Raw genomic sequence first — 26,385 nt, forward strand, 5'->3', positions numbered from 1 at the left:
TACTGTTCCTGATGGAGACTGCCATTCGTCTATTTGCTTTGCCCTGATTTGTCACCCAGTTTACTCATCCTCAGGTTCCCCCAATAGGCAGGTCAATTCTACTGCCCTATTTTGTATCCAAGGCAACTGAGTACAAAGTTTATTCACACTCATTCTGATTTCTTCCCAACTCCTAAGCTTGGGGGCTTGAAGCCATCATGAATGAGAAGCTGGGGGCTGCAGAGGGGGCCCATTCAGGCCTTGATAGAGTGAAGGAGAGTATCAGATTTGACCCAGAAACACCTGACTCGGAGGCAGAAGGTGAAAAACGATGACCTCAGGAGGACCCAGTAGGTCTATTTGAGGGGTCCATGCCACTTACTTGCTGCTTTCCAGGGGGAAAAAAAAGGCCAGGTCAGGGGTAGCAGGCCTGTTTGCACTCACAGCACTTAGTGCAGCCAAGCTGAGCTGCACTGTTCAAACAGACTCCCAGCCTGCAGACACCTGTGCTGAGGAGGGCGAGGTAGGCAGGAGGCTGGGCACAGGTCCCAGGTTCTTCCCACTTCTCCTCCCAAAGCCAGCCCCACGGCCCTAGAAGAGTCTTAGCCACACCATGCCCCATGCTGGGCTCTGCAGCTGCTGGGGTGGCCAGGTGCTGCCCCTGCTACTGGCCTATGTCTGCTACCTGCTGCTCGGCGCCACTGTCTTCCAGCTGCTGGAGAAGCAGGCAGAGTCTGAGTCTAGGGACCAGTTTCAGCTTGAGAAGCTGCGCTTCCTGGAGAACTACACCTGCCTGGACCAGTGGGCCCTGGAGCAGTTTGTGCAGGTGAAGGGGAAACACTGGTGTGGGATGGTGGGCAGAATGGGGGTTCTCAGGGCAGGTCCAGAGCCACCACCCAGGACTGATGCCCTATTTGGAAGTACAGAGTATGGGAACAGAGCCAGATGATACCTAGATCCAGGTCTAAAACAAGATCACTGTGACACTGGGCAAGTCATTTAACCTCTCTGTTCCCAAATTTCCTAAGCTAGAAGGTAAGGAGAACAATTATATCTGTGCTACAGACATTCAACAGCAGATTAAAAGCACTTTCTAAGCTGCCACTTACTGCATAAACGTGAGCCGAGAGTCAGTGTTATCAACGCTGTGTAAATTTCCTTCTCCCACACTTGTGCACTTCCCCTACCCCAACTCCAGGGCCGCTGTTCCTTCTGCCCTCTCCCCAGCTCATGTCCCCGTGCTGACCACACTCAAGAGCTGTAGATGAGAGACACCGGCAAAGGTCAGGAGCAGCCGTCATGCTGGCCCTCCCCAGCCCGGTTCCACCTGGAGCTGGGCTAGGCAAGCAGTGGCCAGGGCAACTGAGCTCCACTAGCACTGTGCCCAGGGGGGACTCTCTCTGGTGGCAGAGCAGGTCACACTCTGCCTGGGCCCCTTCTACTTCCCCGTACAAACTCTGGGGCCCCAGCACCCTATCTCCAAGAAATGAAGCAAAACCCAGGTGTTGTGGGGGAAGGCGAATGCATTCAAGACTAGGGAACAGAGCGAATGACAATCCCACCACAAAGGAACGAGCCAAGTGCAGGGTTATCAGAGTGATAATTAGTTATGATATGCCTTAAACAGTGGGGAGTGGAGTCACCATGATGGGTTTAGATCAGTCATGATTCATCACCCAGGGCCTAGTGTTTTAGATGTGTGTTCTCATAATCACCTATATTATCACTATCTCCAGTTCGTAGCTGGGAACTGAGGCCCAGGGAGGTGGAATATGTTAGCCAAAGCTACACAGCTAGTGGTAGAGACAGAACTTGAACCTAGGCTAGCTGCTCTTCACCACACAAATTAGCAAACATCCTGGGAGCAGGATGCAGCCTAGAGCAGTAGTTCTCAAAGTGCAACCCCTGGACCAGCTGTCCCAGCATCACCTGGGAGCTCATTAGAAATGCCAGTGATCATGCCCCACCCCAAACCCAAGAATCAGAAACTCGGTGTGGGCCCAGCAGTCTGTGTGTTAACAAGCCCTCCAAGTGATGCTGGCACCTGCCCAGGATGGAGAACAGCTGGAAGAGTGGTCAGAGAGAACTTTCTGGAGCTGTGAGAGACCTTCCCAGGCTCTTTCTTCCAGGAAATGAGGCCTCTGGCCTCAGGCAGTACAGGGCTGGGGCCGTAGCACCCATATCAGAGCTGAGAAGGGTTCAGGAGCCTCTCAAGACCCTGAGGTAGGGGGTAAGGCAGAGGTCCTAGAGGCCCTGGAACCTCCTCCTCTCTCAGCCCTGGGTTCCGGGTGAAACCCAGGAGCCAGAGGGTGTGGGAAGGATTGGTAGCTGGGATCTAACTAGCTCTGCAAACTGAGTGGGGATGCAGCAGCCTTGACTGCAGCCTCAAGGGAGGTGCCACTGATTAACAGCACCCCCTCAGCCTCTCCAGGGGAGCCAGGACATCGTTCAAGGCCTCAGCCTCCTTGGGAGGTACACTCACTTGCCAGAGGATGTTCAACTGAAAGGCGGAAGAATTCTGAGATAAGATTCAAAAATATACATTACTGTTCAAATCGCAAGGGGGAAAAGCTATAAACAGCACCACGAGCAGTATTAAAGGCTGACTCCATCAGGAAACAAGTCTGGCCCAGGTTCACAAGGCTAACATCTGACCTACTCCACCATGCATGGATTCTTAGAGAAGGATGGAAGGTCCTTATTTGGTGCTTCACACTCAGTATCTCCACTGACATCATGGCCCCTCCTCAGTGGGATAGAGAACATCAGAGTGGTCTTGGGGGACAGCATGGGTCCAGGGCAAGTGCTGTTCTGATGGGTGAGGGTCTCCAGGGAGCAAGTGTGTTCCAGAATGTTCCATCCTGGTCTCTCTGGGTGTGTGGGAAAGAGAAGGAGGCCAAAATCCACATGTGAAGAGGCCAGATCTGCCAAAGTGAGAAGAAGCAGACATCCCGTGTCAGGACACCCGACCAGCCTGGCACACTGGGGCCACCCCGGCCAGAGCTCACTCACCCATTCATCAGGAAAACAGTTCCCACAGGAACTAGAGGCCAGAGCTGCCTCCTCCCCACCTCCCTCCTGCCTTTGGAGCTCTACCAGGTGGCAAGGCTGTGCTGTTACCCTGGAACAATTCACAGCTACAGGGGAGAGATTTGGGGAGCAGACGAGAGAGCCCTGCCCATCTCCAAGAGGGCTGGGCCCAGAAACAGAGGGGCTTAGGCTTGAGCCTGCAGGGAGGGGTTCAGGTTCTATAAGCACACACTCAACATACACACAAAGCACACACACCGCAACACACAGCACCCATGCACACATCACATGCTTACAACACATCAGATACACCACCACCACTACGCGCACACACACACACACACACATACACATACACGCAGCGCGTGTATGCTTTTTGCCCTGGCCTCTGATAGAATTTCGCCTGTAGGCCTGGGCTGGGACTCACTAGGGGGCAGCAAAGAGCAAGGCTGCCTGATCACCTGGACGCTCAGAGGACACAGGGTTCTGTCCTTCCACCATTAACCCAATGGGAGAGCAGCCCCATGGCTTCCCAATGGTCCCTGAACCTCATTTTCCCAAGCAAACTCTTCCAGGAACATCCAACCTGAAAATCTTCCCATCGTCCTAACAACTCATTTGCAGCTCACCCCCTTGGCCATAGCAGTGTCTCCCACCTGGACCACTCCTTAAGCATCTTCTGCCTCTTTAGGTCCATTCCTTTCCACCAGCCAAAGCTTAGAGCCCACACATCAGTCAGCCCTGGATAGTGGACCAGGCAGTGGGTTTGAAATCCAATGACCTTGGGCAAATCACGTAGCCACTCGGAGCCTAGTGTCCTTTTCCACGAGATGGAAATGAGACTATCTAAGAATATCATTCTTAACAAAAAAGCATCTTGTTTGGAGCTTATCCAACAGCTGGTGCCATCAAGTCCTTCTTCCTCCCACCCCACAGGTCATCCTGGAAGCTCGGATGAAGGGCGTAAACCCCAAAGGCAACTCCACCAACCCCAGCAACTGGAACTTCGGCAGCAGTTTCTTCTTTGCGGGCACAGTCGTCACCACCATAGGTAAAGGGCTGGTGAAGAAAGGGCTTCCCCACAGCCATCTTGGTTTGGGTTCTTCAACAGCAGGTGCCGAGAGAAGGATATGGTTTATCTAGGAGACAATTCCAGGAAGTACAAGTAGAGACATGAGAAAGTGAAACAGAAAAGGGAGAAAAGGCAACAAAGTATGCATCAAGCAGCAGGTTACTGGGTAGGGCGACTGGGCTCAGTCCTGCTGGGAACCCTCTGAGAGGCTTCCTTAGAACCCATCCTTAGAACAGGCCCCTCAAGGGACAAGAAAGCAGGGGTGTTTTTCTACCAACTCCTTCCCTGGCTGGTTACAAGCTAACCCTGGAGGTATTAACTCTCCAGTATTTTGGACCTGCCCACAGACGAAGGGCATTCCCGCGGCCAGAGAAAACCTCTCAGGTAGAGAGTGATACAGGGACTTGGGGTGGGAGGTCATCTGCGTATACAGGAACTGTCCACAAAGCTTCATGTGATACCCCGGGTGTTCCAAGGGACACTGACAATGTCTGCTGTGCCCCTTAGCCAGAAAACCCACTCTACCTCCCACAAGGAAACCACCAGACCCCTACTAACCCCAGTCTCCCCCATTCGACCAATTAAGTCCAATTAAGTCCAACATCTTCCTTGAGCTCAGGTGACATGCAAGGCAGAGGAGGAAGTCAGGGTAGGGGAATACGTACAAACTTAGATCGGACCCAAACTTGGCCCTCAAGGAACATCTGATCCAATCAATGATAAACACATCAAAAACAATAGTATGAGGCAAAGTAAATAATTAGGTAGGAACGACACAGAGCACTATGGGGAACCACATCTAGAAAAGAGGAAGAGGGCTGCACTCAAGAGCGCCTCCTAGAGGCAGCGTCATTTGAGATGAGCCTTTAAAAAGACAGCAGGATTCTTAAACATAGAGATCATTCTAGCAGAGAATGGGAAGAGTGTTCATGAGAACAAGGGAGCTTCCCCTCCTCCCCACAGAGGTGGTGGAAGAACAGTCTATGGGAAAGGAAGTTCTGAACCTTCTCTTCCCACATTTGCACATTCCTCCTCTGCAGGATATGGGAACCTGGCACCCAGCACCGAGGCAGGCCAGGTCTTCTGTGTCTTCTATGCCCTGGTGGGCATCCCACTCAACGTGGTCTTCCTCAACCGCCTGGGCACATGGCTCTGTGGCCACCTGACCACCCTTGAGAGGTGGGAAGACCAGCCCAGGCGCTCCCAGGTAGGGACCCTCCTCCCACAGCCCTGCCATGACAGAACCTATTGCAGGTTGAGTCCTCCAGAAGCTGACACTGCGACAGAGTTTGGCAAGCAGATATTAGGTAGGCAACTGTGGAAGAAAAGGATTAGGCAGAGGGAGAAGTTGAATTGTGATGAAGGCTGGACAAAGACTTGGCCAGCCCCTCGAGGAGGTCTGCAGCATGTACAAGCCATTGGATTTGTCCCACGGTGAGCTGAAATGACCAGGACTTTATACACCTCCCACAATCAGGCACTAGAGTGGCCTTCCTGGGAAGGGCGTGCCCTGGGCCAGGCAGGCAGTAGCTGCTGTACATCCTGAAGGAGCTGACAGCTGGAAGCCACCTGCTGACAGCTGGTCAACACAGCACATACCAGTGGTCATCACAGAACTCCAACATCCTTTCCTGTGTTTGAAAACAAACTCCAGGCCACCCAGCATGCTCCCAGTGCCCAGCCCATTGGCCAGTCCCTTAAAAAGCCAGGCACGCCAGAAGGACAAGGGTGCAGAGGAATCTGAGACAGCTTGGTGATAGTCTGCTGTCTCAGATCTGAGTCCCTGGGGGACCTGTACAAGTGGATTCCCCCAGTCCAAAGGAATCTCCAAATTCTGACTTGACCCACTAATGCAATCCCTCTGACATAACCTCTCCCTGACTTGGGCAAGATGCCACACACACGGAGATCCAAGTCCCACTACAAAGGTCTGCAGGTCAGAAAAGGGACCTAGCTATGACCCAACCCAACTCTCAAATTTGCCCCAGATCCTGCCCCCATACAATCCTAAGGCCTTCCTATTGGACTCAGAGACAGACTCCCTCCCTCCCTCCAGCTACTTCAGATCCTGGGCCTGTCTCTGTTCCTGACCTTGGGGACGCTGGTCATTCTCGTCTTCCCACCCATGGTCTTCAGCTACGTGGAGGGCTGGAGCTTCAGTGAGGGTTTCTACTTTGCCTTCATCACTCTCAGCACCATCGGCTTCGGGGACTATGTCGTTGGTGAGAACTAGGCAGTCACATATCTCAGGGTGGGGGACACCAGAATTGGAGGATGGGGGGATGTCGGTGGGGTATAATTATTGGGCATCAGATAGCCCTTGTTTTTTTTTGGAGATGACGAATGATTTCTGAGGCTGTGTGGATTCTCACATCCTCAAAAGCTGCTAGTCTGGAACCTTTCACCCTTATCCCAGGGACCTCCATTGCTGATCCTTGTTATGAGGAGGCTGGAGGGGCCCCTATGGAACCTGGGGTATGGCTGTATCCTCAGACCCCTGGCATTCATCACGCCTCCCTTCCCTGCCAGGCACAGACCCCAGCAAGCATTACATCTTGGTGTACCGGAGCCTGGCAGCCATCTGGATCCTCCTGGGCCTGGCATGGCTGGCGCTGATCCTCCCATTAGGCCCCCTTCTTCTGCAGAGATGCTCCCAGCTCTGGCTGCTCAGCAGAGGCCTTGGCCTCAAGGTAAGGGGAGCCCCAGAGACCAATGGACTCCCCAGACCTCAGAAGATCCCCATCTCTGCATGAGGCCCCCCAGTGGCCCCAGGAGCCCTTCCCAGCTTCCTCATCCCAGCCCACATGCCTCTAGATTTCCCACCTGCTCTTCTCCCAATCTACTCATTTCCCAGCCACGGCTGGTCTCAAGAGCGCTCTGGAGAGAGAAAAGAGGCAGGAGTATCCAAGAAAGGAGACATAGAGACAGAATTGGAGACGGATGCATGTGGAGTGAGATGTGCACCGTTGTCCCAGAGCCCTTACCCTTTTCCCCATCAAAAGTAACCAGACATGGATCACTGTGACCGAATCCCATTGCCCTCCGTACAACCCCCTTCCCAGGAAACCTCATATATGACAGCCAAACAAAGAGTGACTTTACTTTTGCCTCACTGGACACGTGCACAATGTGCAATGGTCTGGCCCCCGCTATGTGTCAGACACTATGCCAGGCTCTGGGACTACAACAAGGAAAGTTCCTGCCTTCCATGTGCATCTAGCCAAGTAGAAAGGCCCCAACCTGGTGCCCAAAACGCTATGACGAGAGCAGACCAGGGTATGATAAGAGTCCATGGGAATGGCTGACAAGGAGGGTCAAGGAGAGGGACAGAGACTTTGGAGCATCTTAGTGCGAACGGAATATCTGCCCTCAGGAAGCTACACTGAGGGGCGGGTAAGCTGCCTCTCAAAGCCTGCCAGTTGCCCCTGCCTAGAGGTCTAGAGTTGTCCGTGAGGAAGGCTTAGGAGATCGTGGGTATCCCATCTACCTTCCTGGGCACGGCCTCCCCTGACCTCACCCAGGGTTCCCCTTGACCCCATCATGCCCTCTGGGCTCCTATCTTAAGAGCCTTTCCAAACACATGTTTTCTTGGGAAAATGGAGAGCCAGCAGATCCCAGGAGACTTCCAGGAAAATGAGCTCCATGGAGGCCTGGCCTCCCTTGGGAACAAGCTCTGCTGCTCTGGCCTTTCTCCTAACACATTCTGACATCTCGGGTCAGAAGGCAAGGAAATATTTAAGCCAGTCCATCCCAAGGCCCAGCTTCTTGGCCCTTACCTCTCCCAGCACCCGAGCAGCAAGGCAGTCCCATACATGGCCGGGGACCTCTGGACAGGACTAAGGTAAGGCTGTGAAGCAGAGAGGGCTCTAGGTGGCGAGGGTCTTCAGTAGCAGGAGACATAGGTTACATTTCAGGACTTCCTGATGTGGAAGAGAGCCCTGAGAAGCTGAGGACCCCCACGGACACTTTACCTACTCAGTACCCTTCCTCCATTCTGGGTAGAAGGAGGGAGTTAGGAGCCTCTTCAGAAGCAGGGAATGGACAAGCCAACTGGTCAAGATCATGGACAAGTGGTGATCATCTGGAGTCCTCCTCTTTGGGTATACAAAGTAAAGGATGATGGTGTGAAAGATCCAGGGAAGACTTGACAGGCAACAAGTACTTGGAGATAGTCCCAGGGTCCAAGAACTTAGGCCGGGGTCCTATGACAATAAACTTGGTTTCTACTTTCCTTTCCCCATGAATGTGGTCTCCAGGAGTCCCTCCCATTGTTTGCCACAGGACACTAAGGGCTCTGGGCCTCTTCCTTCTCAGCATCTGCTGTCAACCAGCAGCCCTCCCCTTCTCTCCAAGCTAGGCCTGGGGCGGGGGAAGATGGGAGCACTCCATACACATTTGAGGCGGGGCCAGATGCCCACGGCTCAGGGCCTCTTTTTGTCCCTGGGATTGGATCCCGGTGCGGGGTGGGGCACGGCTGTCCAGCAAGCCTCCTCTGCTGAGAAAACTGGGCACAGGCAGCCGTTGGCTAGAGAAGGGACCAACTGAGCTCCCAGCCCTTCCTTTCTGTCTTAGTCCTGGTCCGTGGCTCCAGGCCCCCGCCTCCCTGCCTGTTCCGCTATGTGCAGACCGCGAGCCCAGGCGGTGCCGGAGGGCAGAGCTCGGAGCTGCGCGGTGCCGGGCACCGTGCTACTGCTACTCGCCTACTTGGCTTACCTGGCTCTGGGCACCGGCGTGTTCTGCGTATTGGAGGGCCCCGCGGCACAGGATTCCAGCGAGAGATTCCAGCGCGAAAAGTGGGCGCTGCTGAGAAACTTCACGTGTCTGGACGGCCCGGCGCTGGACTCGCTGATCCGGGTCAGGGGCGAACGGGGCCCGCCTGGGCGCGGCGGGGAGTTCCGGGGTAGGGAAGCGCTTGTTCCCGACAGGGAAATGCCGGGAGCACATCCCCAATAGAGAGGTGCAGGAGACAGACGCGGGGACGATGGGAGGGAGAGCGTGGCGGGGTGGAGGACGAGAGTGTTGGGCTGGACAGCCAGGGAAAGGGTTTCAGCGACCGAGATGCTCAGCGCGGCTCTACGAGTCGCCCTTTTAGGGGCGCGAGGGTTGCGTGGGGCAAACATGCGAATTCGGGCATGAGGACGACAGGGGGCGCGCTTACCCGAGTCAGGAGCTGCCAGGGGCGACCCGGTCGGGTCAGAACAGGGGCAAGGAGCGCTTAGCTGGCTTGGGTAGTGACAGGGAAGGAGTCGAACTGGGAAGTCACGGCGCTGTGTCCGGATCAGACCGCGGGCAAAGGACGAAAGGGCACGCCTGACCCCTTCCTTAAAGGAACCCTGGGTGCAAATATGTGAATAGGGAGCGAGGGCGGCAGGGGTCACTGGGCGGTGCTTAAGAATGAGCAAGACCCAGGGCACGACTGTCAGCGTCTGGGGAGAAAGGGGCGCAGGGATCGCTTGTCCTGGTGGTGGGCGGAATAGGGGCAGAGATTCATATGCCAGCGTCCGGGCTCTCCAAGTGCGCAGGCCCGGGTCCGAGAGAAGCAGGGGCGGACGCAAGGGCGCTCTTTAGCTGACCCCTCGTTACTCTGAGTTTTTGGTCACAGGGAATAGGCGCGCCGCCCCAGCCGCAGAGACACGGAGGGGCCGAAGGGGGCAGTGGCCGGGAGGATATCAAGGTCCCTGAGGACAGAGACGGCTCAGAAGATGGGACAGTGAGGCGTGTGGAGGAGAGGAAGCATTATCATCCCCATTTTAGAGATAAAGAAACGGAGGCTCAGAGAGATTGAATTCAAATACATGGCTACATAGCCAGGTTACTGGGTCTACGAACCACCATGACTACTGCCTCAGTGTGGATCTGTGGGTGTGGGTGTTTCCCGAGGGTCCCGGCGGGGTTTTCTCTCTGAACACTTGCCCTCCTGTTCCAATCCCTTCACACCTCACTCAACTCCCCTGTGGCTTCATCCTCAAAAAAAGGATATGGTGTCTCCAAGCCAGATCTCCCTGCTGAGTGTAGTCATGTACATGCAACTTTCTAGCAGCCCTTGAATTCCCCAAGGTCAAGAGCAGGCTGCCCTTCTCCTCCCAGCCCTCCTCTTCCACCTATTCTAAGTCTCTGCCCCTGGCCTCACATCTATACATGCTCACAGTGGTCTTAGATGCTTCCCTCACTAACCACACCACATAGGCTTCTGAATGTCTCCACCCTGTACCAGCATGCAAGCCAAGCCCTGTCCATCACTCACTCCTGTAGGAGTTTTTTTCTCTCCCAGCTGCCAACATCTTCTACCCTACCATTTGTAGCAGAGCACACAACCCGATCTTGCCTCTCCTTTGCTCAGTGGCCTTGGAAGAGGCCTTCTGCTCCATCCCTGACACGGCAGAGCCAAGCGTGGCCTGACTCCAAACAACCTTTCAGCCTCCCTGTTCAAGATCACAGGTGCAGTACTGCCTGCCATCTACCTAACTGTCCTTCCACTGGGAGCAATCCTATCTGGAAGTTCAAGGAAGTTCCAACTAAACATTACCCCATCCATAAAGCCTTTGCCCCCTCCCAGTCAGAATGAACACCTTTCCTCTCTGTATTCCTACAGCATTATATTCATAACAATAATGATGACAGCAACCACTAACATTTACCATGTCCAGGCAAAGTTCTAAGTCTTCACACCTAAGATGTCATTTAACCCTCACAACAACTCTGTGAAGTAGGTGCTATTGGTCTTCCCATTTTGCAGATAAGGAAACTGAGGCACAGAGAAATTGAATATCTTGCCCAGGATCATGCAGCTTCACTGCCTTAATGCCTGAAGGTGCATTGATGGCACTACATTAGAGTTAAGTCTGTCTCGGTCTCGCTGAGGACCAAGGTCATGTCTCTTTAATCTTCGTGTCCCCTAAAACACCACATGCCATGCCTGGTTAGTGCTTGTGGCAAGAATGGAAGTGAGCAGAGAAGAAAATAAATGGTGTCCCTCTATCCAGTGAGATATCTTGGGCTGACTTGGGCTCTAGGGTAAAGAGAAGTGGAGGGAGCTGTCCCACCTGCTGCCTGCCCCTGGGGAGCCCCTGGTTGAAGCGGAAAAGTCTCCTGGCCCAGGACAAGCTGGGCTCAAAGAGTGGTTGTGAGGATTGTCCATGAGTATTTGTGTGTGTGTGTGTATGTGTGTACGTGTGTGTGCACCTTCTCATGTATGTGGGTTTGGGTGCAAGAGCCTAGTCACCCAGTGGAATCTGGTGGTCATTGCAGCCTCTCCCCTAGGGCATCATCCAAGCATACCAAAGTGGGACCATCGTCCTCAACAACATCACCAGCATGGAGCGCTGGGAACTCATGGGTTCCTTCTTCTTTTCTGTGTCCACCATCACCACCATTGGTAAGAGCGGGATGAGGCCAAGTTGGCAGGGCTGGAGAAGGTGGCCTCCTGCTAAGGGTCAGGGGACCAGTGCCTTTTGGAGGGATTACTAGGGCCTCGAGACTCCAAGGGTAGTCAATCCCTGCAGTGTGGGCACTACCTGGGGCAGAATCTCAGGCTCATTGCAGATTTGCTGTATCAATTTCTGCCTTTCACCAAGGTCCCTAGGAATTTGTGTGCAAGTTCGAGTTTGAGAAGCACTGCTCTAGGGAACTTCTGTGTCACACAAATTCTCAGGAAGCAGAGGATCTCCCCTGTGCAGCAGTAAAGATGCTCTGAGCCCTGTAAGTGTCTCAGTCTCGGTCTCCTCAGCCAAGTTCACCCAACACTGAGTCCAGGGGCGCGGGACGGGGAAGGATGGGGAGGGAAGAAGGGAGAGGAGGCAAAGAAGGGACAAGTAGAAATCCAAAAATAACTTTTCGATCCCCTGTTCTCAGCCTTTGGGGAGAAGTGGCCATTCCTAGAGGCCTCTCCTCAGCTCACTTAAGTACTCCCTTACCCCCATCACTGTCCTCTCCAAGCCCCCTTCTTTCCTCACACACAGGACCCTCCCGTTTTTCTAACCCTGTCCTCCTAAGAGCAGAGTGAAACTTGTCCTAGAGGCTGTTGCGTGGGGAAGGAGAGAAGCAGCCTAGATCCCTCCAGCTCCGAGATCCAGGAAATAAGTCAGGCGGCCCCACCCCCAGCCCTGCGCCAGGCCCCGGTTCCTGCATGACACTGGACTTACCACCAGGTGGCAGGCTGACATCACTGGTGGCTTATACTACCTCCACCCGCTCTTGGCCAACCGGGATCCTCTCCCCAAGAAACCAGCCTCTGTTCTCCAAGAATGGAGCAGACAGGAGCACCCAAAGGACTCTCTATCTAGCTTCAAATCAGCCAGTACTTCTTGGAAGCAGGTCTCGGAGCTACACGGGAGCTTGGACGGTCCTCCCCTTGAGGCAAGCATGCTTGGGAGGCCCCTCAGACTCCATGGATCATGTGCCCTGGAATGACTGGCCAGGATGGTGTTTATCAATCTTTATAACCCTTGGATCTGGTACAAGGCCAAGCATACAGCAGGTATTCAACAAACGCCGACACAGTAATGAATTCCAAAAAATACCCATTCCACCAGCGTTTATTGAGCTTTGGGGCAAGAGGGGATATTGATGTACAGTCACTGTGGGCCAGGCCTTCCAGATGTGTGAGGATCTTTAGTCTCTGAACCCCACACTTCCTACACCCTCTGCCCCCAACTCATGACTTTGGTCCTCCAAATTCAGAGTTTCACAGACTGTCTATTCCCAGAAGTACGATTCCTAGCCTGGACTATTTCCCTGTTCCTTCCTCACCACTCAGTTCTGCCCTAAAGCTGTCTGAGCCAGCTCTGAGGGGGAAGAGGGCCAAGGGAGGGGGACCCCGCCCCAGCCTACATGCATGGTCTACTTGTACCAGGCAGTATGAGAGCTCATTTTGTCCATACAGTCTAACCTCCGAGGATAGAACTTATTATTTTCATCCCACAGATGAGGAAACTGAGGCACAGAGAAGTCGTATGACGTCCTCAGGGTCACATAGCTAGTAATCAGCAGAGGTGGAATTTGTCTGCTCTTTCCAGTACCTCAGGACCAGCACCCTGTGAGGGCTGTACTTTCCAAGCCCTAAAATGAAATGGGGTCTGTCAGGCACATGAACACTTCTGGACCAACAGGACAGGTCTAAGCCCCAAAATCATTCTTTATCTATAAACTCCATCCCTGGCTTGCTCATTTGTTCACTCATCTATCCATCCATTCATTTAACAAAAAGACTGAGTATCTAGTATGGGCCAGTAGTTCTAGGTGCTGAAGATACACAATGGTGAGCAAAGCTGGCAAGTCCCTGCCCATGGGGGGCTGACATTCTACTGTGAGGGAACACATAACAAACTAACAGATACACAGACAGTATTCAGATTATGAGAGGTGCTTAGAGAAAAATAAAGCCATGTAAGGGAGTCTGATAGTGATGAGGGGGCCACTGTAGATGGGGTGATCATTGAAGGCCTCACTGATATGATAACACTGAAGCAGAGACATGAACAGAATAAGGGAGCAAGCCATGCAGGTAACTGGGAAACCTTCCACTAGCACATACAAAGGCCCTGAGGAAGAGTGTGGCTGGTATGTTTGGCAAACAGTAAGGAGGACCAGGTAGCTGAGAGGGTTGAAACTGAGGACTGATTTCAGAGAAGGTGCAAGGGAGCCCCACCACAGAGGACCCTAGCAAAGTGTCCTAGGGCTGGACTAGGAAAGTGAAAGAGGTGACAGGTAGGAGAAATGCTAAAGTGAGAGGAGGCTTAAATGGAGCACTCAACAGGTAGGTGAGGGCTTCACTGATATCTACTGATTCTGCTGACCTGAGGACTAACCGAGAATAATGGGAAGGAGAAACATCCATTTCCTGTCAGCTTTGGAAAGGCAAATGCCTTCACAGGGGTCCTCCCAAATCTATAATCTAAGTGCTACCATCCCACAGGTTAGAACTGAATGAAAAGACCCCCAGGGACAGAGAGTCTTTGGACTCGGGGTTGAGGCGGGGGGCGTGGGGCACAGCTGGAGGAGAAGGGGTTGGTGAGGAAGCAAGCAGAGAGGTTTACCAAGAAGCTTATGTCTTCATGATGCCAACAGTGAAGAGACTTTCTGCCTTTAGAGAAGGAACCTATAAAGGCCAAGAGGAGAAGATGGGTGGGGCTCTAGAGGAAGCCTCTGATGTCCTCAGACCAGAAGCTTGTTCAGTGGAGTTCCATCAGTCATCCATTCATTCATGCAACAAACATTTATTTAGCACCCCCTGTACACTAGATGCTTGAGAGCTCACATTCCCACCTACAGCACATCTTCCTTGCCTCCTTTCATTCCCACGCCACGCCTTGAGATGAATATCAACATCCCCATTTTACAGACGAGGGAACAGAGGCTTGGAAAGGTCTTTTAGAGGGATGCTGCATCAGACAGGGGTGGCCCAAATTTGGTGCCCAGCTGTGGGCTGGGAGCTGCCTGGAGACAGATCTCAGCTTGAATGGTGCAGTAGATCCCAGAGGTGCAGTGACTGGAGGCTCCAAAGCCTCACAGGCCCCTGTTCCCCATCCTATTGCCCACCAAGAGAGGGAGGAAGTGAAGAGAGAAAAGACAGGACTCACGCTTTGTGCGTTTGTGCTCACTCACACTGCCGGCCCTCCCAGAGCTTCGGTTTTCCAATCTGTAAAATATGGGGCATAACTCCCATCTGGAAGGAGGGAATGGATATATAGGGCCCCCCATCTAGAGTTGGTTAGGAATGGTGGGCCCAGGGATTGAAAGGTCTCCTGAAGCATTCCTGTCTTCTCTCAGGCTATGGCAACCTGAGCCCCCGCACGATAGCTGCCCGCCTCTTCTGCATCTTCTTTGCTCTGGTGGGGATCCCGCTCAACCTCTTCGTGCTCAACCACCTGGGGCACCTCATGGAGCAGGGTGTGCACAGCTGCACCCGCAGGCTGGGGGGTGCCTGGCAGGTGAGGGGCCACGAGAATGGAGGAACAGTAGGTCCTTTGTGGAATGAGGAGTCCTGCTGGCAATCAGGGCCAGTGATGGTGAGGGCAGTCACTGCCCTCAGTGAGAGTGTTTAATAAAAAAGGACAGTTGTGGTGGGAATGGGGGACCCGGAGTGGGAGAGTCACTGGTGGGAGCAGGAGCTACTTCTGTGAATTGGGGTTACTGGTGGGGATGTGGTAGGATTGGGGGTCACTGCCCAGAAAGGAAGATTTTAGTAATGAAGGGCATCAGTGGGGGAGATGCATGGGTACCTGGCCAACAAGAAGGGCACGAGGCACCTGGAGAGGCCCCAAGGGTGGCCCCCTCCTTACTGCCTGCAGCTCAGTACCCTCAGCCTGCCTGCTCCCAACCCCTGCACTGGGCAGGGGCCACATGGGAGCTGAGCGCTGTGCGTACCCACAGGACCCAGTCAAAGCTCGCTGGCTGGCAAGCTCCAGCGCCCTCCTCTCGGGCCTCCTGCTCTTCCTGCTGCTGCCCCCACTGCTCTTCTCCCACATGGAGGGCTGGAACTACACGGAGGGCTTCTACTTTGCCTTCGTCACCCTCAGCACCGTAGGCTTCGGCGACTATGTGATTGGTGAGAGTTCCCAGTGGGTGGGGTGGGGGAGGGGGATAGGCAGTCGGAGACTCAGCTGCCTGATGCTTCACTCATCTGCTCCCATAGCTGTGTCCATGGGACACCTGCTGCATATCAGTCCCTTCGGGGGTTTGGAGGCCCAAAGTACAGAGGACAGGGTCCTTGGCAGTTTCAACCCGACTTTGTTATGTGACAAGGCTAATAAGGTCACCCAGCCAAAAATTGACAACTGGAGTTTGAACTAGTGCTTTGGGCTGGAAATCTCACTCCTGGGGCGCTGGGAAAGCCTCACACATCCACAGGTTCAACTATCATTCTTAGAGCTCATCAGATAAGGGGAGCCCCTTTCCCAGTCTGTCCTTGTCCCAAGGTCTCTCCTGCCCACTTGACTCTACCCCATGAAATGCCAAGCTTCCCAATGCCCCGAGATGGGGGCCCAATAGGGTCAGGCTGGAGAGTCCAGAGACGCAGGTAACCCCAGCCTCCCCCATCCCCACTGGAAAACAATTGGCAGCCAATCTCAGTGCCAGCAAGAATGGATGTGTGGCCTCGAGGGCCCAAGATGGGATTTAATCAGTGGTCACCACCCAACCTAGGCAAGCCAAGGGCCCTAGAAGCCTTGCATAATAAAGCTGAGGCAGATGCCCAGCAGGTGGCAGTGGAGAACATTCTGTGGGGCCTGAGGGGTGGCTGGACCCCCCAGCTCAGCCTCAACATGCCCCTCCGCTCTCACACCTGAAGGTTCACTATATGAGCACTGGCCACCACCACACCTGGGCTCATGGGGCTCGGTACACCTACTCAGATCCGTGGCTCTAAGTTGGAGGGAAGCCCTGCCCTTCTGCACTCCTTTGGAGACAAAATCCAGCCTGGAATATTGAAATGAGATTACTAAACATCTAGCTCATCAGGCAACCTAGAGCAATGAGTGTCACCCCATTTTACTAAAGAAGAAGCTGAAGTGCATAGATGCCAAGCCATTTGCCTGAGATTGCACAGCTAGTGAGATATCGATTCTGATCTGATGAGTTTGATTCAAAAACACATACTCTTTCTAGACCACCTCACACCCCCTCTCGGGGCCTCAGTGCTCCTGTCTGTAGAATGAGGTGCCTGGGGTAAGTGATGGCAAAGACCTCCTCACTGTCTTTTTGCCTGTGTGCAATGTCCCCTTCCCTGAACTTCTCCTTCTCTGGGAAGAACTGTGTCAGGCGCCTCATACTGCCCCTTCCTGATATCTTCCATCCTGGAGGCCATCTCTCTGGAAGGAAATTCTCAGGAAGGTTTCTTCCAAGTGGGCTTTGCTACTACTTCTTCTACCCTGAAGGTAGAGAAATGTGTCTGAGGAGAGCTGAGCCCTGCAGCTCCAAGGTCCACATCTGCCCGCTCACAGCTCAGAGAATGATTCTCAGATCTGTCCTCTCCTCTCTGTTCCAGCTGCAACTTCCCTAGTCCAGGCAAGGCAGTTGTATATGGCTGGTTGGGCAGGCATAGCACTGCATAGCCTTAAGGGGTTGTAGTCACACAGAGCACAGTGAAGATGGCACCCATGGATTTGTGCAATCTCTCTATCTTTGTCTCCCCTTGGCTCTTATGACCTCTAAAAATGACAAGTACTATCATGTCACCTGCCTAGCTCCTCTAAAAACCTTCAGTTTTTCCCATAGTCAGGATGGAGTACAAAAGCCATGACTAGGACTGCAGAGGCCCTCTGTGTGTCGGGGACCCACCTCCCTCTCCACTCTGAGCCCTCTTCGTCCCATGCTGCACTTGGGCCACCCAGAAATACTCTTCTGTCCAGCCAGCAGTAGCAGCCTATACGCAGGGCGTGTGCTCTGACAGGTCCTGCAGCAGCCTCTCCCAATCAGGGCTCAGAAGATGAAGCTATCGGCCCCAGTGATAGTCCTAAACCTAGAAGCCCAGAAGGCCTGGTTCTCTGAGGGAGCCCAGTGCAAGAAGAGGAAAAAGAAGCGGGAACAGGACCCCCAACTACAGTTTCTTGGTTTCCGCAGATCACCAAGGCTCCCAAAGTTTGGTCCTGGTGGGAGGAGACAACAGGGACAGCCTACAAGGGGTTGAGGGGAATCTCTCTGAGGATGTTCTGAGGCCCCACAGTCCACTGAGGCAGGGATGAAGAGGGATGAAGGGGCAGCCCTCTCTAGACAAGCGCACCCTGGAAATGGGGGTAAAGGCCTTCTCCACCATCAAGGGAGGGGTAGTGACATCTGCACGGCCATGTCTATAGGGGAAGGAGGGCTGATCAGGGTCTCCGCTACCCTGTGAGCCACCCCGTGGAGAACAGCCGGACAGGGGAGTCTGGGGTATAGGGCACAGGCCTCCCAGAACCCCCTTCCACCAAACACCCTGACTCAGGAGGCCTAGTTCAACCCCACAAGGGCCCTTTAAAGCCCAGAGGAGCTACCCAGGCAGACCACTTCCACTAAGGTGCTGCGGGCAGAGCTGCCCCCTTGACGACATCTCCAGAGATTTGCTACTCACTCTGGTTCCATCTGTAGCCATGTCAATGCCTTGTGGCAAATCACCACACTGAAATCCCCGACTGCCTCATCTATAAGGTGAACGAAAGAAGATGATTAAGCCCATAAAACAGGCAAGCTTAGGGAAGGTCTAGTTTAGACCCCCAAGTCAGGACTTTTCATATGTGTGCATTCCGGAATCTTCCACAGATGAGAGGGGACAAACACTACTCTTCCCTTTTTCCCACGTTTCTCAGCCTTCCTCGTCCTCCAGGAACAAGGTCAAATCTCTTTCGTGGATGGGAATGCTGACATCCGGCATTGTCACATCCATTGTCACTATGTATTCACACATATGCAGCCACAAGGGACTTTGTCTTCACAGCCAACTGTTCCTCTTTGCCCAAAAGCAGTACAGGAACAGTCCCCAGAGCCCAGCCCCGTGCTCCTCCCTGGCCCCATAACTCCTGCAATTACATTTGTGACTCAGTTAAGCGCCTTGCCAGCTGCTAGGTCTCCTGCCACTTATGATTTCGACTAAAAAAAAATGAAATAAATGGGGAAAGGAACACCTCCCCTCCGTTGCCAGGAGCAAGCTGAGCTGGCGGGTGGCAGGGGCAAAGAGCCAGCTCACTGCTGATTTCATTTGGGACCGCCAGCGGAATGGTGGCCCAGTAACCCAATCAGCCTAATCTAATCCTGGCTCCTGCCAGTCAAGGTCGGGTCTTGGGCTGCCGGCTCCTCCCTGAGCTGGGGCCCAAGCAAGGGACCTAAGTATGGGAGGACAGGAGAGGTTGTCTCAGGGCCAGTAGAACAGAATGGGGAGGTGGACAGAGGGGACGTACAGACGGCTAAGACAGAAAAGGATGTCGAGGAAATAGGAGGACAGATCTTCGACCTTTGAATGATCCCAGCCTGATGAGGGAAGCAGACAGGAAACAGGAAAGAACTAAGTTATGGAGCAAGCCCTTGAAATGACTTATCTAAGCCTCATAGACACCCCCATTCACCCCTTTCCTCAGCCGTTTCTTATCCAGTCCTGACTGTGTTGGGGACACCGGTGTGGGAATCCGCTGGTGCGTGAAACAATCACCCAACAACAGTTGACCAATGCACCACTCTGTGTGCCAGCCACCATTCTGAGCACTTCTGATGCATGAACCTGCATGACAGTCACAACAGTCCTGGAAGGTGGTAACCTTCATTGCCTCCATTTTATAGATGAGGACATTGAGACCCAGAGATAAAAAGTAACTCGCCCAACAAAAGCACATGGACGATGAGAGAGTGTAACAGAGTGGCTTAGTCTAGTCATTGAGGAATGACATCTGAGCTGAGATCTGAAGGATGAGGGGAAGTTAACCAGGCCAAGAGGAACTGGAAATGAAGAACATTTTGATCCATGAGGACAGCAAGTGCAAAGGCCCTGGGGCAAGAAAGGTGGTCGATGGAGAAATGGGCAAAATATCGGAGTGACTGGAGCATAACGCTCAAAGGGGAAAGGTGTGTAAATCGAGGCTGAAGAATTAAATAGGTACCTTGAGATAGGAATTTAGAACTTCATCCTAAAAGCCAAGGGGGATAAATTATTTTCCTCATTTCACAGGTGAGGGATAGTCAGACAAATGAAGGTCATACGGCTAGTAAGAACTAAGGCAAGTTACCTCCCTTCAGATATGAGAAAGCATCACGGAGACATGCAAACAACAGATCAGGCATCAGAATCTCTTGGAAGGCTTGTGAAAACAGAGATTGCTGGTCCCACCACCAGAGTTTCTGATTCAGTCGGTCTGGAGCGGGGCTCAATCATTCGTATTTTCTAACGAACTCTCAGGTGGTGCTGATGCTGCTGGTCCCAGCACCCTACTTTGAGAACTACTGGAATAGAGCACAAACAGAACGCCTCAGACAAAGAGGAAATTTATTTTCCAAACCCAAGGTGCCAACCTAGGGAGACTTCCCAGAATCCTACAGAAGTGACCACAAGGCCAGCAATCTCAGACCAGTTTGGACTTGCCATATTCTACATATATATATATATGTATGCCATATTCCACATATATATATATATGTGTGTGTGTGTGTGTGTGTGTGTGTGTGTGTGTGTGTGTATATATATATATATAAGATCTACATATATATATGTATTCTACATATATATATGTATGCCATATTCTACATATATATATATATTCTACATATATATATGTGTGTGTGTATATATATATATCTATATATATCTATATGTATATATATATACATATAGATATATATAGATATATATATATCTCCATTATATATATGTGTATCCGTTTCTGTTCTGGGAACATGGTCCTGACTTTCCCAGGCCTCCATCCTCTGACCTTGCCTCTCCTCCAGGAATGGATCCCTCCCGGAGGTACCCACTGTGGTACAAGAACACAGTGTCCCTGTGGATTCTCTTTGGGATGGCGTGGCTGGCCTTGATCATCAAACTGATCCTCTCCTTGATGGAGACCCCAGGGAGATCATATTTCTGCTACCATCACAGCTCCAAGAGGGACCTCAAGCTTCGAAGCTGCAGGCAAGGCCGAAATGAAGAGGCAGAGCCCCACTCCCCACAGCCAGGCTGCTGTCCGGAGGGGTGTATGGGAATCATGCAGCATCTGGTACCCGCTACTCAGGTCTCATGCTGTGGAAAGGACAGCTAGCTATGCTCCAGTATTTGTTCCATCTTCTTCCTCAGTAGAAAGACCCCTATTTTAAGCTTGGCACGTGACCACCAAGACTAAAGACTACATTTTTTTTTGTCTTCTCTTGAAACTAGGTACAGCTATATGATTAAAATCTGCCCAATAGGATACGTAAAAAGTATCTTATGTGACATGGATATGAATTTCAGTGCAGGGGGTTGGAGGGCAGTATGTGGTCCTCTTCTCAATTCTTTCTTTTAGTTGGCTGCAATACTGATGTGGTGACTGGAGCTCTGGCAGACATGAGGAAAGGCCATGTTTGAGACTGGTGACACAATAAAGTAGAAAGAGCCTGGGTTCTTGATGGTTACAGAACCATCATAATAAACATGGACTGAATAACACCAGACTTCATTTATGTGAGAGAGAAATAAATGTCGATCTTATTTTAAACACTATTATTTGGGTTTTTCTGCCACTCACAACCAAAACTGATTCTAACTGACGCATGTATACCCAGAGACAAAGGCAGCATCTGGACTGGAGCATACACAGAGAAACTACTCCCTCCCCAGGTGAGTGTGCCCAGGACTGGTGGAGGGAATGGATTAAGAGCTAGAGTTCAGGCCCCCTACACCTCCAGAGACCCTCCAGGTAAACCCACTAAAGATTTGCTGAGAACTCTTGGTGCTATTATAGCCAGCAGGTGGCTGGTCCCAACTGGCTGCTGAATCCTTGATCTATTGCTCATTCACACCACAGAAAAGGCAAGGGCAGGACGGTGGGCTCCTTTTGCCTCATCCTGCCCCATTGCGTTTGAAGGCTCCAACCACAATTTGCAAAGCCAGGTAGGGTTTGTAGAAGTCACTTCTGTTTGCAGAGCATCTCACGTTGAACATTTCTGTCTCTCACTCAGGGTTGCTACTAAGTCAGCACATAATGGTGTGGTCCCTACCACACCCAGGTCCCCAAGCCCAGCAAGGAGCCCCTGGCAGTACCAGCCAGCACCTGAGGGTCACCTGGGGCAGCTGAGTTCTTGGCCTCAGTGGTCTGCTTCCCTCTACCATCCTATAAGTAGTGTCTCAGGGACCCAGGGGGTTCCTATGGCCCTTCCCTGGAACTGGTGGAACTGAGTAAGGAACAAAGGAAGAAGGAAAAGCTGTTACACCATCCAGCTTACGCCATCTGGCCTGGGCTTAAGTGGAGCCAAGGCCAGATTCTGGAGCAAAAACCAGCGACTAAACAATGCCCATGCCCACTTCCTAAGGCCCACAGGCTGCGCAAAGGAAAATGGAGGTGGGGAGGAGATTGTTGAATGTCTGGAAGTGGCATCTTTTGCACTTAACACACTCCAGAAAGACCTATCAATTCAAAACTGGGAGACAAAGAGAGGTCAGAATGCTGGGTTGGCCTCTGTGGTCCCAACTCACTTTGAACCCCTTTCTCCTCATGCCTGACATCTCTAAACAGAGTCCCTCTCTCTCCCATTCAGCCCTTCACCCCATGCACACCCCTACTTATTTATGCTCAGAATGCCTGCCCCAGAGGGAACCAACCTGTGGTGCTGGGGGCGGGGAGAAGAGGAAGGCTTCTGATTGGACAGTTTCTGCAGATGTTGGCTCCACAGTGAGAAGAATCGCTCACTCATAAGTACAAAGTGGGAAGGGGTGGATGAATAGTGAGGAGTTGTGGAGTGGTGGAGAGATGGTAAGAAGCCATCTTGGGAGCCGCCTGGAGAGATCTGGATCTGGGAAAGGCACAAGAGCAGAGAATCAGACCTCTGGACAGAAATCATAGAATAAAATGGGCAGTGAGGTCTTTCTCTCACAGACAAGAGGGAGAGGAAGTAGGAGTCATTATGACATGTTAGGGACAACCTGAGAAAGCTGTCCCTCAGTGTGTGGGCAAGGAACCAAGTTATTCATTCACTCACACGACCTTGGCCAGGCCACTAAGGTCTTAAAGAGGAAGAAAAGGAGCCCCTCAGAGCAGTATAGCGTGGTCGTTAAGGGTGTGTTTGAAGCTCCCTGCCTTGTTTACCATCTCTGTGACCCTGGACAAATCACTTAAAATCTATTTGCATCAGTTTTCTCCTCTGCAAAATAGAGATATGAGCAGGGCCGATCCCCCAGGATGAAACGTGTGAGTGTGTAAGTACCAGAGGAGTGTGTATCAACCCAGAGGAAGCATGGTCTATATTTCAGCTGCTGGCATCCCACAGCAAGCCCGAGATCAAGGCAAGCCAATGGCTATGTGATAGGCAGTGTCTCAACTGATGCCACTCGGGGCCAAGCAGGCTGGGCTGAGCAAGCAGTGATGCAGAACTGATCCTTGCCCCAGGAGGCTACGAGGCTGATACCATCAGACCACTAGCCAGGATGAGGTGTCTGGACACACATGAGTCACCGGGGAACCTCCTGGCAGAAACAAAGAAGTACATGTGGAGTTTGCAAACACAGGGCCAAGAGACTGGCCATTGCTGCTTCCACAATACTGAGGGGCAGGCAGACCCCTCACAGTAGCAACTACCTCTGCCTTCCCTCCTGAACAGGCTGCCCAGCCTGTGGCTTCAGCGCAGCCAGGGAAGGATCAGACTCCGTGTCACATGATGTTTCCGTTCCCTTTAAAACAGTGGCATCTTTTATCATCATCATCATTTCCTAATATCTATTGGATGCTTATGTGTCAGACACTATTCTAAGCTCTTTATCTACACTAAGTCATTTACTTCTCCCGTCAACTCTGTAAGAAAGGAGCTGTTGTTTTTAATGCTGTTTTAAGATGAGGAAAATGAGATTTTCAGTGGACATTAAGACCAAAGGTAACCACCAGTCCCTTCAGGTAATCATGAGGGTTGCTACCTGCCCTCTGGTGGGAAAGATAAGTTGCTACCTGCCCTCTGGGGACAGGAAGACTCTTCCTTTAAGCCCTATGTGATCTTAGGGCTTAAAGCCACTCCCCTTTCTATGCCTCCTCACCTATAGAAGAGGAGGCCAACTTCAACTTTTACTATTCTCTCAGCTTTTGTCTGGGTTGCTCTAACAGACCAGGCATTTCAGAGAGCGCAGTTCCCAGCCCCACCCATCTCCTGGGGCCTCTTGAGCATTTGGGTGCAAGTTCTCTCTCCTCTCGCTCTTGCTCTCTCTCTCTGTCTCTCTCTCTCATACGCAGTTCCCCAGGACCATTCCTCATGGCCACTCCAATCCTGAAGGCCTGGGGGGGGCAGGGTATCCATTATTTTAAAAGCCAGGCCAGGGAAAGACTTGACTCAGTAGGAGTCAGAGGACTCCCCAGTCTGGAGCAAGAGCTATGCTGAGACTCACCCATCCCCAATTCCCCTGGGCTCTTACCTCACTGAATCTCCACACTTGGACCCCAGGACCAGAGAGCACTGACCTAAAGTCACCCCTTCCATCCTCACCAAACAACCCTTGGCCTCCCATCCCCACCCCCATACACACACACTGCTTGTCCTGGCTCTGGCCCCACTGACCTCCTGCCTCTTCCCTCCAGTACACAGTGCTAGATCCTGTATCTCCTACCCTCCTTTGCCCTTTGCTGGCCAAAACTCATCTCCGGGTAAAATTGTTTCTTGGAGCCAAGGAGACAGCAGCATCTCTCTCTCAAGTCCTCTTACCCCATTCCTAGGGCCTTTGCCCAGCTTACCTCCACTTCAATCACAAAACCTCTCCTCAAGGGCTCATGATAGAACAAAGCCTACAAGCAGGAAAGGCAACCAAAGCTAGACACCTCCCACCCCAGTTCTAGCCCTTGTCAGGAGCCAGGAATGCTCCCCCATCCCCATTCCGGAAGTGAGAAAACAAAACCATGCAGACTCCCACCAGCCCCTGATCAAGCCCCCTGCCCCTGAGGTTGGGATTATGTTCAGCCTCTGTCTACATTCCAGCCTTTCTGCATCTTTTCAGACCAACTTTTACCTCATTTATTCTTCCCTGGACTCAGGCCCACATGATTCTATATCCTGACTCTTATCGCTTGCTGTGCAACATTTGAGAAGTCACATAACCTCTCTGAGCCTCAGTCTCCCTGTCCCTAAACTGGAAACCCTGATGTCAACCTCAAGAATGTTTGGATGAATGGGAGGGAGGGAGTAATGAATGAGAAAGCACCCGTGTTTGTATCTGGTACAAAATGGGCTTCAGAAGTATTTGTTCCCTACCCTTTCTCTTCTTCTTGGACTGAACTGACTCCAGGCAGCTCATGGAGTCCTTTTGCACCTCTTCCTCTGAGAAGACCTCCTGGACCCGCCTGCTCTTTGGCCTCAAGTGGACTTAGGAGGGGCAGGAAATGATGTGGGGATGGAGGGAATGAATGTGCCAGAGCTCTTGGAGGAGAGGATACAAACTCTAAAGTGAGAGGGTTAGTGTGTATCTTGGAGGAGGAGCTCCCAACCCACCTCTGGCCAGGTCCTCTGGGGTCAGGTCACTGCCCTGGGGGGCGGGGCCAGAGACCGGTGGTGTGAGCCTTCAGCAGCATTCTGGTTGTTAATCTCTCTTGGCTCCCTCTCCCCATCCACTCTCTGACTTTCTCTGAACCCCTGAACCCCCTGTGTGGGGGACAGGAGCTGGCCCCCTTTGGACTGAATTACCTAGGTTCCTTTGGTCTTTCGCCTCTGACTTGATTAGTCCCGAGAGGGAAAGTGATGGGAGAGAAGTCAGTATATTTGGCCCTGATTTTGGCAGTGGTTGTGTTCCTTGTCTAAGGGCCTAGTGCCTGTTTTGGCAGCTCCTTTCCCAGGGTAGCAGCATTGGCCGGATTCTAGCAAGAGCCCTCCCTTGCCCCTTCAGGCCTAGGGGAGATAACGACTCCCCACCGATGCAAGTCCTTGGGAGTCACACCGTCTGACCTGCCCACACTCTCTGTGCATGGTACCTTCATTATATTCTCTGCAATGAATCCTTGGAAAGTGCCATCTGCTCCCTGCAAGGGCCTGACTGATCCAAGCACCCCATTCATCAATCTTCCACCCACTCCATGAACCGAACTACAGCCCAGCTGGGGGATGGAGGCTCAAAGCACTGAATTAAATCCATGGAGGAGTCAATTCAGCCACCTAATTGTGGAGAGTTTTTGCTCTGGGTAACATCAGGAGTGGAGACCCAGACCAGGTGCCAGGCAGAACATGTCACCCTTTCCTTCCTCTGCCTCTGCCTGGCTGGGGGCAGCAACATGGGGAAAGGAGAAAAGCCCTCCCTAAACCATGTGCTGGGCCCTGCAGAGAAATCGTGGATAAGGGGACAGACTCTGTCCCTAACAGGAAACTCCATCAGACTGGGAGCTCTGTGACATCAGAGACCATGTCTCCCACATCTGACAAGGTGCTCCCTAAGTGCGGGGCTGTGTCTCATTCATTCATTTTCTTATTGTCCCCAACATCTAGGTTAATCACCAACAAACATCTCAAAGTGTAGAAATACAGAAATGTGCAAAATGTGACCCCTCTATTTGGTAGAGAAGCAGGTAGCTCATGCTGTGCAGGTGTTCTAGAGTACCCCTCCTTCCACTCACTCCTGTGGGCAAGTCACTTCACTTTGGGGTGACCAACTGGTCCCAGTTTTCTGGGAACTATCCTGGGAAAGTCTCATTTCC

General features: G+C 52.3%; 2 protein-coding genes across 2 annotated transcripts; both read left to right on the forward strand.

Annotated features, from left to right (window-relative positions):
* The first annotated feature begins 543 nt into the window (after positions 1–543).
* Positions 544–6,885, forward strand: KCNK16 (potassium two pore domain channel subfamily K member 16). Its single transcript, XM_006926587.1, has 5 exons — positions 544–805; positions 3,946–4,060; positions 5,122–5,288; positions 6,138–6,303; positions 6,611–6,885. Exons 1-5 carry the CDS (start codon positions 593–595, stop codon positions 6,832–6,834), a joined length of 885 nt encoding a protein of 294 aa, XP_006926649.1. The 5' UTR covers positions 544–592; the 3' UTR covers positions 6,835–6,885.
* A 1,813-nt stretch (positions 6,886–8,698) lies between these two features.
* Positions 8,699–20,793, forward strand: KCNK17 (potassium two pore domain channel subfamily K member 17). The gene is made up of 5 exons (XM_006926588.1): positions 8,699–8,935; positions 11,342–11,456; positions 14,849–15,009; positions 15,452–15,626; positions 20,483–20,793. Exons 1-5 carry the CDS (start codon positions 8,699–8,701, stop codon positions 20,791–20,793), a joined length of 999 nt encoding a protein of 332 aa, XP_006926650.1.
* The last annotated feature ends 5,592 nt before the right edge of the window (positions 20,794–26,385 follow it).

This window comes from Pteropus alecto, unplaced genomic scaffold (genome assembly GCF_000325575.1).
Source record: "Pteropus alecto unplaced genomic scaffold, ASM32557v1 scaffold7, whole genome shotgun sequence".
NCBI classification, from domain to species: domain Eukaryota; kingdom Metazoa; phylum Chordata; class Mammalia; order Chiroptera; family Pteropodidae; genus Pteropus; species Pteropus alecto.

Excerpts from the sequence above, each read along its gene's own strand:
- KCNK17 (XM_006926588.1), top strand. The coding sequence starts at position 8,699 with ATGTGCAGACCGCGAGCCCAGGCGGTGCCGGAGGGCAGAGCTCGGAGC. Across the intron at positions 11,457-14,848 it reads GTCCACCATCACCACCATTG|GCTATGGCAACCTGAGCCCC; the intron begins GTAAGAGCGGGA and ends GTCTTCTCTCAG. Across the intron at positions 15,627-20,482 it reads CTTCGGCGACTATGTGATTG|GAATGGATCCCTCCCGGAGG; the intron begins GTGAGAGTTCCC and ends CCTCTCCTCCAG.
- KCNK16 (XM_006926587.1), top strand. The coding sequence starts at position 593 with ATGCCCCATGCTGGGCTCTGCAGCTGCTGGGGTGGCCAGGTGCTGCCC. Across the intron at positions 5,289-6,137 it reads ACCAGCCCAGGCGCTCCCAG|CTACTTCAGATCCTGGGCCT; the intron begins GTAGGGACCCTC and ends CCCTCCCTCCAG. Across the intron at positions 6,304-6,610 it reads CTTCGGGGACTATGTCGTTG|GCACAGACCCCAGCAAGCAT; the intron begins GTGAGAACTAGG and ends CTTCCCTGCCAG.